Here is a 17,467-nt window from a genome sequence, read left to right as displayed (position 1 = left end):
TTAATAAATTATAAATAATAAAATTGTAAAGCCATTATTACAGCATAGCAAAGATTAAAAACAGTCAAATTTGTGAAATTGTTGCGTGAGGCTTGGTGCTCACAGTAGGCTATTAAACAAAACACTCAAACAGGCAACAGAAGCAGGATGTCTTATTTCTGTAGATATATATATATATATATGGATGATTTATAAAGCCAGGCACATTTAACAGTTAGGCTACTGATTACAGACCTAATTAAGTTGGGGTTTCCTCTCTCCTCACTTTTCTTAGACAATTAAGGCAAGGGCTGTTTTCTGGTCTCCTAACTCTGCTGCCTCCGCCACATTGTTCTCAACACCAATATGCTGGTTAACTTTGCTATTATGCACATAGCAACATGGTCTGGGAAAAGGTGCCAATTCAAGAGCGCACTGATGTGTTTAGAAATACAGACAGCGACCATTATCCAATGCGGGAGAAAGCTCATTTGTTATAAAATAATATACGTTTTATTTGTGTTGCATCATTGTTCTTACGTGATATAACCATATACAATTTCAGTAGCACGTCTTAGACAGATCGACTGTGCCGTCCCAATGGCCTACACAATGGATCAGTCTACTAAGACAGACATGAATTAGACAGGTGTCATATTTTTTTATTTGCTACTGCTCGACTAAAGAAATCGTGGTCGACCAACAGCCTATCGACCAAACAATCGACCAGTCGACTAAATCGAGTCAGCCCTACTCTGCACCAAAACAAACTCATTACTAAGGACTTAAGTCATAACAAAAAACCTACAGTTCGGGAATATCATAATTGTTTGTCTTTGCGAGAAGTTTCTAGTGTTACATAAACCCAGAGGCTCTCTGTGAAAGAATAAAAAGCAGAGCTGGCAAGCCTATCCTGTGATGAGTCACAATCATATGCATTACAATGCGTGTGCAGTGCACCCTCTGCTAATGCCTGATGGCCAGGGACAATGGGCTCTGCTGTCAGATCAGCAATCAGACTTCATTCAACTGGAACTCTCTATTACCATTCCCACAATGGCCGCCAGCCAATCGGAGCCCTCCACAGGAGTCCAGTGGGTGGAGCTTGGGGCACGTTTAGGAGATGTGGGGTGACCTCCAACAGCTGCGATAATCCAGTGCCCCTGTGACAATTTTGGACCCCCTTGAGGCCCCCCTAAATGTGGAGTATGAACAAATTTTTCCATAACTAATTTTTGCTAAAGTTCTTTTTTTACATCTGTTATTAGACTGGCAACGCGGAACATGGTATTTTGCCTGCAATGCAGTGAAGAAAACGATATGACAACAATAACATCTAATGTAACTGGCCCCTCTAACAGTACAACTGGCTCCAGCTTGGCCCCCCCAGTTGAAATGGTCTAGAACCGCCACTGCTCACTGCAACAAACTTGTTCTGTATAATCTTGTCACACACAGAGCCTTCCTATTGGTTTAGATGGAACATTTTAATGTTGGCAGCCCGGCTTCAGAAACCTTCTTTGAGCCCCGCCTACAAAATAACTAAGAAAAAAAATAAACAGTGCTCTATGCTGGCTGTATGGAGGCTTTGTCTTGGTCTTTGCCCACTTTCCCGCTCTTCCTCCCACTAATGCAGCAGTATTAAGCAGTAATGCTGGGAACTTCCGGCCCCTCACAGCTCAGCAGGACAGGCCCAGTGACTGTTTGTCTGAGACATAAGGCAGCAGCATTGTCAAACCACAATAAATCCTCTGTCATAGGGGGCAGGCCTCGTCCAATCCTCCTCTCCAGCCTTAACAAATGAACACTTTATCAGATCAGAGGGCCTCTGGACAAGAAGGAGCATGTGGGACAGAGGACAGTGTGTTTACCAAATACGGGATAGACTCCCTCCTGTCTGGTACGCCAGCTGTCAATAACAGGAACAATGGGGTCACTTGTCCAAAACAAATATGGAGAAAAATGAACCGATTCGGATGTAACGGATTAAAATATGGAGATAAATGAACCGATTAATGTTATTTCTTTCTCTCGTCAGCTCATTGGAGGTGAAATGTAACAAATGAAGACATAAACCAACATTTAGGCCCGAGAGGGGTTTCTGCCAAGAGTGAAGTGGTTAAAAAAGGCCATAAGGAGTTACCCTTAGCCATCTGCTTGGAGGCTTGTCCAGCAATACACTTTCCATTAGTTGTGCGGCTGTTTAACTATATAGTTGAGACAGTCTCTGTATGTTTCCGCATTTTGAGTTGTGCCTCAGCCTCTACCCCCCATCCCCTTCTGACCTGACAAGCGACCCCAGTGTCTAAACCAGGGCTGAGTTACGGGGTGAGAGGTGGTGGCCAGTGAGCCACACAGGAAAGAGGCATCTGTCTGGGTGATCCCCCATGAGGACATGGGCTGCTGACAGCAGATACAGTTGAAGTCGGAAGTTTACATACACCTTAGCCAAATACATTTAAACTCAGTTTTTCACAGTTCCCGACATTTAATCCTAGTAAAAATTCCCTGTCTTAGGTCAGTTAGGATCACCACTTTGTTTTAAGAATGTGAAATGTTAGAATAATAGTAGAGAGAATGATTTATTTCAGCTTTTATTTCTTTAATCACATTCCCAGTGGGTCAGAAGTTTACATACACTCAATTAGTATTTGCTAGCATTGCCTTTAAATTGTTTAACTTGGGTCAAACATTTCGGGTAGCCTTCCACAAGCTTCCCACAATAAGTTGGGTGAAGTTTGGCCCCTTCCTCATGACAGAGCTGGTGTAACTGAGTCAGGATTGTAGGCCTCCTTGCTCGCACACACTTTTTCAGTTCTTCCCACACATTTTCTATAGGATTGAGGTCAGGGCTTTGTGATGGCCACTCCAATACCTTGACTTTGTTGTCCTTAAGCCATTTTGCCACAACTTTGGAAGTATGCTTGGGTCATTGTCCATTTGGAAGACCCATTTGCGACCAAGCTTTAATTTCCTGACTGATGTCTTGAGAATTTGCTTCAATATATCCACATAATTTTCCTCCCTCGTGATGCCATCTATTTTGTGAAGTGCACCAGTCCCTCCTGCAGCAAAGCACCCCCACAACATGATGCTGCCACCCCTGTGCTTCACGGTTGGGATGGTGTTCTTTGGCTTGCAAGCATCCCCTTTTTTCCTCCAAACATAACGATGGTCATTATGGCCAAACAGTTCTATTTTTGTTTCATCAGACCAGAGGACATTTCTCCAAAAAGTACGATCTTTGTCCCCATGTGCAGTTGCAAACCGTAGTCTGGCTTTTTATGGTGGTTTTGGAGCAGTGGCTTCTTCCTTGCTGAGAGGCCTTTCAAGTTATGTCGTTAAAGGACTCATTTTACTGTAGATATAGATACCTTTGTACCCGTTTCCTCCAGCATCTTCACAAGGTCCTTTGCTGTTGTTCAGGGATTGATTTGCACTTTTCGCACCAAAGTACGTTCATCTCCAGGAGACAGAACGCGTCTCCTTCCTGAGCGGTATGACGGCTACGTGGTCCCATGGTGTTTATACTTGCGTACTATTGTTTGTACAGATGAACGGGGTACCTTCAGGCATTTGGAAATTGCTCCCAAGGATGAACCAGACTTGTGGAGGTCTACAATCTTTTTTCTGAGGTCTTGTCTGATTTCTTTTGATTTTCCCATGATGTCAAGCAAAGAGGCACTGAGTTTGAAGGTAGGCCTTGAAATACATCCACAGGTACACCGCCAATTGACTCACATAATGTCAATTAGCCTATCAGAAGCTTCTAAAGCCGTGACATCATTTTCTGGAATTTTCAAAGCTGTTTAAAGGCACAGTCAACTTAGTGTATGTAAACTTCTGACCCACTGGAATTGTGATACAGTGAATTATAAGTGCAATAATCTGTCTGTAAACAATGATTGGAAAAATGACGTGTGTCATGCACAAAGTAGATGTCCTAACCGACTTGCCAAAACTATAGTTTGTTAAAAAGAAATTTGTGGAGTGGTTGAAAAACAAGTTTTAATGACTCCAACCTAAGTGTACGTAAACTTCCGACTTCAACTGTAGGTCCTGGATCAGACTAACACACAGGCTAGTTAAGCTGTTAACATTTGCACTGGAACTCAAGGGACCAGCAAGGATAATGTCCTCTCTAGGGGTCCAGGGTGTAGAATCGGATTAACATACTGTATTTCTAGTCACAACACAATTAAAGAGGGCTGGGAGGAATGGCTGTTCCGATCGAACATGAAGACATCCTCCAACACCTGAGTGTAACGACAGGAAACAACTATTGTGTTAGCGCCTACCGTTGACGACTCAATCAGTTACTCAAACTGTACTACCTAAAAACCTGAGCGTGAGGGTTTTGTATCGAAATCATGAACCTCATCTGAAGCAATTGGACTGTTCGTCCCAATGTAATCCTAACGGAAGGAGCAAGGGCACTTAAAACACTACACCATGTTTACCACCGCTGAGGTCAGAAAGTTAAGCCAGCCCTTTATCCCTGCCTAAGAAGTTTTCCAAATATCAAAGGTTGGATTGGGATGGGCCACACACATTTGGATGGACAAAACCATCACCTTGGTAAAAGCCTAAGAGAATCATAGTGGGGTGAATGAGTGTTAGGATGAAAGAATGTAGTCTTTCACTAAAGTTTTGACCCATCGCTACAGAAAACGAGCAATCGGCAACACAGAACAACGAGACATGAAAAACATCGCACTAGCCGTCAAAGATCCAATCAAACACATCCATCATCAAAGCCATTCATTGTGTGATGGGGATTCTGCCTTATCATCGTCACATCGTCACATTTGTCCCAAAAGGAAAAGCCCTGGCTCTCTGCTCTGGGGTAAGCTTGCTAGAGGAATGCAGTGTCCTGTCCTCCTTTGTCTGCAGATCATTGTGAGTCTACAGAGTAAACAGGGGGACAACATCCTATTGTGAGGCATCTCAGCAGCTCACATTCATATCCTACTATAACCTGCTGAAAGTATGTAAGAAATTAAAAAAGCCCAAGTAAGGTTCATTTGCTAGACTAAATTTAGGCCCTCTCTAACAAGAATGCTTTTTAAAACGGGAGCATTTTGGTCCCCCTCAATGTGAGAGAGTTGTTTTTGGAACTGTGTTTAGCTCAGAAAGAGCAGACAGTAAAGCAAACTGGTTTTGTGTTCAACTTTCCTCTGTTCCAAGACGCAGGTTCTTTCCATTCTGTGAGAGCACTTCTGGAATGTGTTACAATAAACCTAAATATTTTTATAGAAAGGGGCTTTTATGAGTCTTACTTCTTTACATATTACTTCGTTTCAGTTCCAACAGTATCCAGGAGTCGGTGGACATCCGCTTATGTGCATTGATGGGGGGATTTCTGCTCTTTTAAAATATGTGATAGATAGTGTGATGAATTGAGACGTGAGTGTGTGTCGGCTAAGCGAACCAAACGAGTGTGCTCACATACTCCCTTAAAAATATCTTCGCTTAAATAAAGAGAAAAAAGCAGCAATAATACTGTTTGTCCATTTTGAGACGGCATAGCCAGTATACACTTCCTCAAAATAGTCAGAATTAATCTTAGTAAACTCAAGAAATCTGTCATTAAATTTTGACCTTTTTGCCGAGGAGATCTTAGTCACGCAATTTTACATCTAACTAAGACTTTTGGTGCTTCCCTCAAGAAAAGAAATGGTGTGCCGAACAACCGAAAAAACCCGTCCAAAACGTAACAAAATGTCATAATATTTGCACAAACTCTTCCGAACTGTTTCGGCTGGAAAGTATGCGGACGCCTCCAGGCCATATAAATGGTATCTTCTGCAGACAGCTTGCTTCTGAGGACCTTGGAGTGACTCATATGTCTGATGGTTCCACCACCAGTGATGGGAATGAAAGTCATCAAAACATTCTAGAACCCCCATACTCAACTGGTGGAACCCGGTCCAGATCCAGACCCAGAACAAGGTCAATACAGGCTGCGGGTCCCGGCTTCGACCCCCTGGTATCATATAAAACACACATAAGACAAATGTGTAGAATTGCAGGAAATCCAGACCTTTACCACCTAGGAAATATTTGTGTGACTGGATCTTCAGAAATATACTGAACAAAAATTAAATGAGCTGAAACAAATGGTCCCAGAAATGTTCGATATGCACAAAATGCTTATTTCTCTCAAATGTTGTCACAACATTGTTTACAACCCTGTTAGTCTGCATTTCTCCTTTACCAAGATAATCCATCCACCTGACAGGTGTGGCATATCAAGTAGCTGATTAAACAGCAGGATCATTACACAGGTGCACCTTGTGCTGGGGAAAATAAATGGCCACTCTAAAATGTGCAGTTTTGTCACACAACACAATGCCACAGATGTCCCAAGTTGAGGGAACGTGCAATTGGCATGCTGACTGTTGGAATGTCCACCAGAGCTGTTGCCAGAGAATTGAATGTTCATTTCTCTACCATAAACCACCTCCAATATCATTTTAGATAATTTGCCAGTATGTCCAACCGGCCTCAAAACCGCAGACCACCTGTAACCACGCCAGCCTAGGACCTCCACATCCGGCTTCTTCACCTGAGGGATCGTCTGAGACCAGCCATCCGGACAGCTGATGAAATTGTGGTTTTGCACAACCAAAGAATTTCTGCACAAACTGTCAGAAACCATCTCAAGGAAGCTCAACGTCCTCACCAGGGTCTTGACCTGACTGCAGGTGTCGTAACTAATTGCTCACTTTCGATGGCCACTGGCATGCTGGAGAAGTGTGCTCTCCACAGATTAATCCCGCTTTCAACTATACCAGATGGCGGACAGTGTGTATGGCGTCGTGTGGGCGAGTAGTTTGCTCACCCACACGAGTACCCCATGGTGGCGGCGGGGTTATGGTATGGGCAGGCATAAGCTATGGACAATGAACACACTTGCATTTTATCGAAGGCAATTTGGATGCACAGAGATACCGTGACGAGATCCTGAGGCCCACTGTTGTGCCATTTATCCGTCACAGTCACCTCATGTTTCAGCATAATAATGTAATAATTCCTGGAAGCTGAAAATGTCACAGTTCTTTCATGGCCTGCATACTCAGACATGTCATCCAATGAGAATGTTTGGGATGCTCTGGATCGACAGCGTGTTCCAGTTCCCGCCAATATCCAGAAACTTCGCACAGCCATTGAAGAGGACTCGGTCAACATTCCACAATCAACAGCCTGATCTACTCTATTCGAAGCAGATGTGTCACGCTGCATGAGGCAAATAGTGGTCACACCAGATACTAACTGGTTTCTGATCAATTTTTTGTTTAAGGTATCTGTGACAAACAGATGTATGTCTGTATTACCAGTCATGTGAAATCCATAGATTAGGGCCTAATTAACTTATTTTAATTGACTGATTTCCTTACATGAACTAACTCAGTAACATCTTTGAAATTGTTACATGTTGCGTTTATATTTTTGTCAGTGTAGTACTTGAGTACCCCTGTTCTAGAATTTCCCCCTGAACCACTCAAAACAGACGGCAAGGCCGTTGGCACTGCAGGGGGTGGCTCGAGACATGAACACATAAATGCTTGCTTTAAACCATTGACACCAATAACACATTCAAATACATAAATGCAATTTCATTTATGTTCATTAACAATTCGGTTTTTGGGAAGTACAAACCGAGAACATTCATATAAGACTTTCTTTGAGCTTGTGGCTTAAACTTATTTCCATTGAACCATCTGTTTCAAGAAACAAATTGAAAGCAGAAGATAGAGACTAAAAGGTTTTAATGAGCAGCTGCACATCTGTCTTAAGGCATAGAGAGAGATGTTGGAGAATATTAATGTGTGAATAAACTAAGGCAAGTTAACTGCACCAGCCATCCTAACCTACATCAGTGAAACAGCAGTGCAACAAATGGGATCGAGACATTTGCCTACTGCCATGGTCTGTTAACCACAGCAAAGAGCCACTAAAGCCAATTTGCAAATCAGTTCAAGAATTAAACAGGAAACTGGCAATTCAATTAAACACAGGCAAACTAGATATTCCCCAAAGGGATTTAGCAGCTATGGGAAATACTGCCTTTTATAGAGAACAAGTTCAATCATGCTTTGATGTTAGGTGATTATAGTGCTATAAAAGATTCGTTTTTAACAAGATTAGATGTGGCTGCTAATTGTCTCTATATGACAACGAAAGAAGATGACATGGGGTAGATAAGGAACGATCAACTCTGTTCTCATATATTGAGGTGTTCTCTTATACTGCCTCGATATATAAGAGAAAGGAGTTGAGCCTTCCTCAGCTAGACATGGGGGAAACTTAATGGTGACTATTCTTAATGATTATCCATTCCATCTCTGACATGAATAACATTCGGTATTAACCTGTAAACAGGACAGCAGACAGCCTACTACACTATAATACCATTTCTGCCCATATCGTTGCAATATCACTTTCCTCCACCATTCCTCATCTTCACAGGGATATTGGATTATTGGTAATCAAATATTGTATTCTAGCCTAAAGTAGCATTGTTACACAAACTTTAAACTCAATGAAAACATTTTACACTTCACTTAGTCTGTCTTCGAAATTCAAATAGTCCGCCTAACACATCCTGCGGTGAGGGTTGAGTGAAAGTTATTTCTGTTTTAAATCTTATCCGGTCGGCTTAAATTCCCTTAGAATGTATCTTACCTTATCCCAGACATTGTTTTCACATCGTAAGCATTGCGTTGCCTAGGTCTTGAATTTATAATGTAACTTGTTTATTTATTCGTGTTAATTTTCCCACCTTGTTGGACGGTATGAACACCAGACAGTTGTCCCGTAGTAATTCCGATATGGAGTCTCCGCCTCTGAACGCGAGTCACGATAATGGGGTCCTCCCCCATCTCCGCATCCCCGTAATTTTCGTTCATCCTGCTTTGGCCATTCCTCTGACGGACATGCGACACAATTATGAGGCTATTATTGGTGAATAATTATAGTCCAATGTTGATGCTTTATATTTATGACTCACGTGTCAGTTCTTCACTGTAAGGTACTCCTTTTTAGTATTGACGTTTTGAGATCTTGAGTCCAAAAGACATCTGGCCCTCAACATGGGACTTAAGGAATATAAAATGTAGGCCTACCTAAGGACTTCACATTATAATAATAGGTAAAGCTGTTGGTTCTACATAGTTCTGCATCAAAGATGATAAACCTTTAATTATATTTGTATCAGTCAGAAAAGTGAACTGGATTGAAGACAACTGGGTCAGCAACAAGAAAGCAAACAGAGACATCTGCTGGTGGAGTTTCATGGCACAGAACTCTGACTCATTACTCATCCTGAGCCCACTATGTAAGCATATAGAGCCCCACATTGGAGGTGTCATACTACCCATAAATCCTAGCGGTCAAACAGGGAAATGATTCCAATCGTTTTTCCACCATTTAGTTTTCCCATAGGGGATTTTATGAAACACTATGGGCTATGTTTCATGTAGGCTTACCCTCTCGTGACGGTTTGATAACCATGTACATCTCTCTCTCGGACAAGGTGAATTTCGTCAGTCTATCCGTCTCTATTTACTCTCAGATTCAAACATGCTAATTAGCATCATACTAGACATCATGCAAAACTACAAATCCCTGCAAGCTCCCGCCCGTCATATCTAGCTGACTAGATATCTAACTTTGCTAACAGGTATTGTGTCAATTTAAAACTTGCACAAGACAGGTCACAGAATTGTTCATTTAAAGAAATGTTGCCAATTTATTCATTACTACATTTAGCTGATTTTAGATAGTTAATCCAGATATTCTTACCTTTGCCTCAATTCGTCAGTCTCGTCCAGATCATCATGGCATTTGTAGTTCTTTATCATAGCCACATTAGCATTTTGTTTTAGTTTTTTTTTGGGGGGGGAGGGTTAAATAAAGGCAAATATATTGATAAAAGTCACATTGTCCTAGAGAGATTTACACGGTTATCAAAATGTCACACCAGGCTAACCCTACACAAAACACAGCCTTTATTTTAAGTGTTTCTAAAATCCCTATGGGAAAAATAAATGGTGGAAAAACGATTGTAACCATTTCCCTGTTTGACCACTAGGTTTTATGGGTATTATGACTCATACTGCGGTACTCTATTGCTGTGTGTCAACAACAGAGAGTTGACAAATACATAGCATGGTTAAAGTAGTAAAGAGGCATGAGGGCAATCAACACTTTATTCACAGTTACTCACTATTACAACTCTCTGCTATGGGAGTGTCACTGCTAAGAAACGAAGAAAGCAAAAAAAGGCAATATAATGAATATGCATGTCAAGCTGCATTACATTGTTGTGTTGTTTACTCTTGTGTACAGCAGACGAGCAGAGTCATTTTACAGGGAATTCTTTTCACAGTGAATATTTTCTAAGTGCTTTTTCATCATAAATATGTTTTTTTCAAACTAAAAGTGGGTTTTGACAGAGCAGAGAAGAAATTCAGAAACATGTGCAGAGAGAACAAATGGACAAATACAGAACTAGGACAATTCATCAGGCTACGTACTTATCTAAAAAGGACATATTTGTCAACTCATATCGAACACAAAAGAAAAGTCTGCCTCCTTTTCAGTATTATAAAAAATGATGTAAACATTTATATTAACTGCACAACATACATTCAAATACATACTGTACAGCAAGTCTTTATTTTCACAATGTTATCATAGCACCATGTATAGCAAGCTGAACAAACTAACCTGACCAGACCTAGCTGGTGGCATTAGCAATACAAAGGAGTAAAATGACATCCACTAATGAAATGTAAGCATTCTGCTGGTGTGAAGATGTTTATACCAATTGTTTGTACCATTGTCTAGGAGGGTGGGGCATTGGTTATAGAAGTCCCATCCTGAGTTTGAAGTGAACTAGGGGGGATAAGCTAGGTGATGATGTGATATGTCATATCCTAACCAGCTTCATCCCCATACAGTCTGGTATGTTCATCATCACACCTGTCTCATTCTTGGGGGCTGTAAATAATCCTTGCATGAAATTTGATCAACGTTAATATTAGTTACAATACAAAAGAATGGAGTACATGTCCTGGGGGAATCATTCTGTAGCCGTAGCACCAACAAAAGGAGGTGAGGAGTCTTGAGTTGTGGGCCTTGAGGAGAGTTTCCAGGCGTACTGACGTTTTGTTGACCCTACTTTTCATGCTGTGATTGTGCAAAGCTTGACTTGCTTGACTTGATTAAATTGCCTGACATCATATACTTATGGCACAAGGCCATAAGGGATGATACACATCAGGTTGTTGCAGCAGAGTTGACATTAAGCTAATCTCGGCACCCAATGTTAAGGCGTTTACCAGATACTAATATTAAACACACCTCACATTCACTGTTCACTCAGCGCGGTTGTTGAAAGTCAAAGTAAAGGTTCAGAGTGTATCCACGCTCAACTGATGAGTCTCCAACTCAGGTTGGTGGTCCTGAGATCTGGGGAGATAGGAGAGGTAAGAACATTCCTGTGTGAGTGTGTGTGTCGATGTGAATGTGTGTGTGTGTCTGTGTGTGTGTGTGAGAGAGAGAGAGAAAGAAGACGGGAGAGGTTATAGTTTTCATTTTCTTGGCTGTTTCAGTATTTTCTCTTCTGGGTGATGATCTGAGCATCAGTGGTAGCTAATGTTGGAACAGCATCCTCTTCCATAAACTCCTAGAATAATGGTATTTCAGGTTACATTCCCATGAAGTCTGTACAAGGTCCTCAGGTTCTCCAGTAGTTGTGGTCCTCCTCTGTTGGCACACTGTGATGTGGTGGATGGTGCGACACAGGTTGCTAACCAACCCATCCTTCCCAAATCTGCCCACTGTATAAACAACACCGAGATGGAGATTGATGAGAAAATCTGATCTATCAATTGCTTATAACAATAGTTCCAATGGGTCTTTTCCTAGCAACTCTAATAGGAAAACACAAGAAGGTGACACTGACAAGAATTTACCAGAAAAGACACCTCATCATCACAATACCACTGACTTTGAAAAGTGAATCTATCTTATCCTTGAGGGCATGGCACTTAAATGCAGGTAAGTATTAGTTACATGAAAAGCCTGGACCGAGAGGGCTGAGAAGAGCATGCTACCAGGCCATCTGACAAAGCAAGGTAATATGGATGAAGAGGGGGAGGTTGGCTGAACTGAGAGGAACAGATGGGTTATGACAAACTCACAGCGATTTGGAGGAGGGCTTCTTCACATTTGGCTTCTTTCGACGCTGAACTGGCCTGAAGCATGCACAGCGCGGACACATACAGTCCACATGCGGGGGAAACACACACATACACAAACAAACAGCGAAGACATTGCAAAATGAGGAACAGAAGCTGCTATTATGATTGCATTTTAGAATTCATCTTGTGCTAAAAAGGTTTTCAAAATAAGCTATTATCTACCCAATGTAGAAAAAATGTATAACCTACAGTATATCTTTAACTTTAGTGATTTATTGTTAGTCGTATTCATCCTTGAAAAAATGGGAATAATAAGACAACAAAGAACAAAAAGACATTAAGCCAGAAAAAGGAGGGTACCTGTATTCACTGAAGGAGTTTCTGTCTTTACTACCTGAAATAGAGAATGCTTTTATAGAACAGAATTAACAGAGTTGTGTATGTGTGTGTGTGTGTGTGTGTGTGTGTGTGTGTATGTGTGTCTGTGTGTGTCTTTCTCACTCACCTGTCTCTGGGTTGCATTGCTTGTGGCCTTTGCAGCTCCTCAGTTCCATAAGCTGCTGGTGCATCTGGTTGAGGGCAGTGCGGTCCAAGGTGCTAACCCCATTTATCAACTATAGACACACAAAGTAATAGAGGACAGGGTATGTTACCAAACACTGTAAAAAACACAATAGGCTATATCTCATTTGTGAGATTTAAAAGAGATGGGGAGAGAAAGATACCTGGTATGGGTCATTGTTCAGATCAAAGTACTCTATGAAGCCCGTAGCGAACTCGCAGAATATGAAGTTGTGTGTGTCGTTGATGGTCCTCAGGCACCAGTAGGTGTTGTTGTTTGCGCTGGTACAAGCACAGAATGGACCCACTGGCAGGGGAGGGAAAGAGACAGTGGGGGCTATTCAAACAAGATGCATGGCCAGTTTTAACTCACCTATACAGTATCTACTTTACCTTATTTTTGGAGCTTACAAGTAATCATTCAATATATCATTTCGTGCCAGAGTGGTAGCAGAGTGGTAAAAAATCATGAATCCCACTTTTACAACAACTGTTTACTGTTCTGCATTTGATTTAGTCTGTATTCTGTCATTCCATACTTGTCCAGAAGGGGGCAGTCTGCCAGTGCTGGTTGTCGTGGGTGAAGCAGGTGAGACCAGGCATGCTGCAGGTGTCGTTGTTGCGGAGCCTCTTGAGCAGTTTACGGAGCTTCTTCCTGCGTTTCTGCTCCTTCATCAGCCACTGCTTCTTCTGCTTAGAGGGCATTTTGCTGAGGACACACAACGAGAGGATGGTTTGTGGGGAGGTTTCTCTCTCTCTCGCACTCTTTCTCTCTCTCTCACACACACACAAAGACATGCACACACCACTCTCTCACATGAATTACCTGAGTGAGTAAATGCGGCCTGCATTGAGTCTGAACAATCCTTTGTTTTTGGACAGGTAACTGGGGGTGTTACACTGGCACTCTTCAGGCCGAACCTTCTTCAGGTGACCCTTGACCTCACGCAGGTTCTTTATTTTTGTCTGCAAGGTTTCAATCTACACACACATATACAAAATAGTTAACCCCCGCAATGACAGGAAAGGCTACAGAATAGGCCAGATTGGGGATCAACTAGAGCAGTACCTCATGCTCAATGTGGAGCTTATGGTCTTTCCAGGCCTGGAGGGATTTGTAGAGTCCTCCATCACACCTGACTGTGTCATTCATCAGGATGGAGCACCTGTGGGGTAAACACACACCAGCTATCAGCATCTTCACCTTCACCTCCTTACAGAACCCTCTCTTACAGCACCCTCTCTTACAGTACCCTGTCTTTTAACACCCTCTCTTTCAACACCCTGTCTTACAGCACACTCTCTTACAGCACCCTCTCATTCAACACCCTCTCTTACAGCACCCTCTCTTACAACACCCTCTCTTAGAGCACCCTCTCTTAGAGCACCCTCTCTTACAGCACCCTCTCATTCAACACCCTCTCTTACAGCACCCTCTCTTACAGCACCCTCTCTTTCAACACCTGATAATGAATTACTGTAGGGCTACTGTACTTAAAGATTAATTATATTACTACTACTCAAAACCCACTAATACTAAAACTCAGCACACACACACACACACACACACACATACATACATACATACATACATACATACATACATACATACATACATACATACATACATACATACATACATACATACATACATACACACACACACACACCTGTAGGTGACTTTAAGAGCGGCAGTCGATGTAAGGCTCTTGTTGGTTGGGGGTCTGGCTGTGACTCCCATGCCACTGAACTCCTCATCGTTGTCCTCCAGCAGGCCCGCTCCTCTCCTCCTCTCCCCAGGCCAGCTGGTGTTCCTGAGGCCCATGGGCCTGTAGCCCTCAACCAGGTCCACAGCATACATGTCTCCATCCAGCTCAAATGGAACGGACCGGGCCCAACGGTTCTTAGTCAGACTCTTACCGGACTTTACCTCTGATGGGGTTAAAGAGTTATTAGTTACAATGTTATTATTACAAAGGTAATGCAATGTCAATGACCCAAGAGAGGGTGATAAAGTACACAGCATTTTTCACTGTATTCAAATGACAGACACTTGAAACTTAAATTGTATCCTGTTTCATTGTAATTATTATTGTTAATTTTTATAATCTGTCACTGGGTGGCAGCAAAGACTTGTCCTACTATTATTTGCAAGCACAATTTAGAAGGCATTGGTATGGTAAATACATAAGCCACTGAAAGGACTACTCACCCTTCTTGGTGAGCAGTCTCTTCCTCTTCAGGGGTGTATGTTTGGGGCCTAGGGGGCCACAGTCACAGCTGTCTCCAGCATCGGAGACACGTCCAACCCACTGCTGGGACACGCTGCTGGTCATCAGAGCCTGCATACGTGAGGCATAGAGACTTGCCATGCCCTTACACTTATACAGACTCAGCTTACCAGAAGGGTCCTCCACACACTGCCACTTCTTCACATGCCGAGAGAGGAGAAGGGGGAGAGATTTAGCTACATTTCTGCTAATGTATAAGTGTGTGTGTGTGTGTGTGTGTGTGTGTGTGTGTGTGTGTCTATGCATGTGGGTATTGTACAGAACTTTTACCTGTCCTGGCTGTTCACAGGAGCTCTGGTACTCTGCTCTCTGACACAGGTCTTTGACCCGCTGGTACTTTGGCAGGAAGTTCTCCTCCTGGGCCACGTCCTTCCCATCAGACCTCTTGTGGAGCAGCTTCCTGTGTAAACAGGATAGAACCAGATGAGAGAAATAGAACATTGACCAAACATACTGTACATTAAACTTTGATCACTTGGCTGTGGACAATTATGAAGTAATTCTGAAATGTTGGTGAACTATCCCTTTAATTGCTCTTGATTCATGGCTAGATTACGAATTACACATACTGACCCTCTCTCTACCAGGAAGGAGTCCCTCCACATCTTCCCCTTCTTGTTCACCTGGAACCTGCAACAAGAGCAAGAAAGGTCAAGTGATCCTGAAGCATCTAATGTGTTGAGTCCAAAACATGCATATAAAGGTGTGACCTTCTCTACCTGTTGACAGGTTTGTCTGTGTCCAGGAGTTTGAGGATGGATTTGCCGTCCATGTCAGAGGGAACGTCCACTCCGGCCATGTCCAACAGTGTGGGAGCCAGGTCAATGTTCAGCACCACATGAGGGTTACTGCAGGACACAAGAACAGGTGGAGGAGAAAAATGAGTGCTGCAAAAGAGATCCAGTAGCAGTAACAGTGAGATAAGAGCCAAAGCTAACCGTTTCCATTGAAAAAGATATTTCATAAAAAGGTACTGTAGAAGTCTTCAAAGTTGCACTCACATGGCTCCTGCCTCCACGTTGGGGCCTCGTATGAAGAAGGGCACCCGGATGTCAAACTCATAGGGCATGGACTTGCCTTTGACCAGGCCGAACTGACCAATATGGTAGCCGTGGTCTGATGTGTAGATAATGTAGGTGTTGTCCAACTCACCTGTCTCCACCAGCATGTTGTACACCTGAGGACGAGGACACAGTAAGACACGTAGTCGGGTAGATTTAGCCAGTCTGTTCCTCCTTGTCCACACTGTCTGTCTGTCTGACCCACCTTATCCACACTGTCTGTCTCTCTTTCCGTCTGACCCACCTTGTCCACACTGTCGTCCACAGACAGCAGGGTCTGCATCCTCCGGCGCTGCAGCATGTTGGTGAACTGCATGTGGACGGGTTTCATGGGGCCTGTGTAGCGCAGGATCCAGTGCTTGTCTGGGTTAGGAGCGTAGTTATAGCTTGGGGTTCTAAGAAAGGAATGGATGGAAAAACGAGTGTGAAGAAAGAGCCAGTAAAGGGGGGAAATAATTTCAGGTGAAAACTGCGCCTGCACACACTTAGTTACCAGCACATTTTATCTTCATTGACAAGTCTTTGCTTTTCCTGTTATGGCACTTACTTTCGTTACCAAGCACCTTAGACAGAAGAGTGCTTACTTCTGTGAGATTATCACCATTATGCCTCCAGAAATCACAGAGGAGCTTAAAGCTTAAATCTTTAGTTGGGGAAACGGCCACGTCTGGTTGAGATATTACAACAACAAAGTTACTTCAAACATAACACTTTCTTTACCTCAGACATCATTGCACACGTGATAGAACACCAGAATATTTACAGCAACTTTTTTTACCATGCTGCTGGACACTCCTCTCCTCCATTTCATCAACAAAACAAAAACAAAGGCAAGCACTGGGAATACCTAGTCAGTTACACACCTGAATGCATTCAACTGAAATGTGTCTTTGCATTTAACCCAACGCCTCTGAATCAGAGAGGTGCAGGGGACTATCTTAATCAAGGGGATTTGAACCAGCAACCTTTCAGTTACTGGCCCATCGCTCATAACCACTAACCTACCTGCCAAACTGTGGTGCTATTTCTCACTTTACGGATTTCAGCTTTAACGACAGACATTATGCGAACATTTTAGAGCTCACATTTTATATTCAAGCAATTAGGCACGAGGGGGTGTGGTATATGGCCAGTTTACCACAGTTCAGGTCTGTTCTTATGCACAACGCAACGTGGAGTGCCTGGACACAGCCCTTAGCCGTGGTATATTGGCCATATACCACAAGCCCCTGAGGTGCCTTATTGCTTTTATAAACTGGTTACCAATGTAACTAGAACAGTAAAAATAAATGTTTTGTCGTACCCGTGGTATACGGTCTGATATACCACGGCTGTCAGCACTTGGGGCTCGAACCACCCAGTT

General features: G+C 42.7%; 2 protein-coding genes across 5 annotated transcripts in view; both read right to left on the bottom strand.

Moving 5' to 3' along the window:
* The window catches only part of LOC106565788 (rho GTPase-activating protein 39), a 56,382-nt gene extending 47,569 nt beyond the window's left edge, over positions 1-8,813 (bottom strand). For both annotated transcript variants that reach the window (XM_014133315.2, XM_045691798.1), the window contains exon 1: positions 8,668-8,813. In XM_014133315.2, coding sequence (XP_013988790.2) covers positions 8,668-8,681 — 14 coding nt within the window. In that variant the 5' untranslated portion in view covers positions 8,682-8,813. The remainder of the gene's footprint in view (positions 1-8,667) is intronic.
* Positions 8,814-10,179: 1,366 nt separating this feature from the next.
* The window catches only part of LOC106565789 (extracellular sulfatase Sulf-2), a 94,037-nt gene continuing 86,749 nt past the window's right edge, over positions 10,180-17,467 (bottom strand). For 2 of the 3 annotated variants that reach the window (XM_014133318.2, XM_045691797.1), the window contains 15 exons: positions 16,310-16,499; positions 16,045-16,220; positions 15,763-15,891; positions 15,617-15,673; positions 15,314-15,443; positions 14,965-15,181; positions 14,423-14,684; positions 13,822-13,918; positions 13,579-13,733; positions 13,292-13,461; positions 12,917-13,059; positions 12,697-12,805; positions 12,552-12,585; positions 12,192-12,245; positions 10,180-11,828 (listed from right to left, as the gene is read on the bottom strand). In XM_014133318.2, the coding sequence (XP_013988793.2) occupies positions 11,798-11,828; positions 12,192-12,245; positions 12,552-12,585; positions 12,697-12,805; positions 12,917-13,059; positions 13,292-13,461; positions 13,579-13,733; positions 13,822-13,918; positions 14,423-14,684; positions 14,965-15,181; positions 15,314-15,443; positions 15,617-15,673; positions 15,763-15,891; positions 16,045-16,220; positions 16,310-16,499 (1,954 nt within the window). In that variant the 3' untranslated portion in view covers positions 10,180-11,797. The remainder of the gene's footprint in view (positions 11,829-12,191; positions 12,246-12,551; positions 12,586-12,696; positions 12,806-12,916; positions 13,060-13,291; positions 13,462-13,578; positions 13,734-13,821; positions 13,919-14,422; positions 14,685-14,964; positions 15,182-15,313; positions 15,444-15,616; positions 15,674-15,762; positions 15,892-16,044; positions 16,221-16,309; positions 16,500-17,467) is intronic. The other variant, XM_014133319.2, reaches the window with a different exon arrangement.

This window comes from Salmo salar, chromosome ssa12 (assembly GCF_905237065.1).
Source record: "Salmo salar chromosome ssa12, Ssal_v3.1, whole genome shotgun sequence".
NCBI classification, from domain to species: Eukaryota; Metazoa; Chordata; class Actinopteri; order Salmoniformes; family Salmonidae; genus Salmo; species Salmo salar.
Note: the sequence above shows the minus strand (reverse complement) of the source record. Positions and strands in the feature narration are given on the sequence as shown.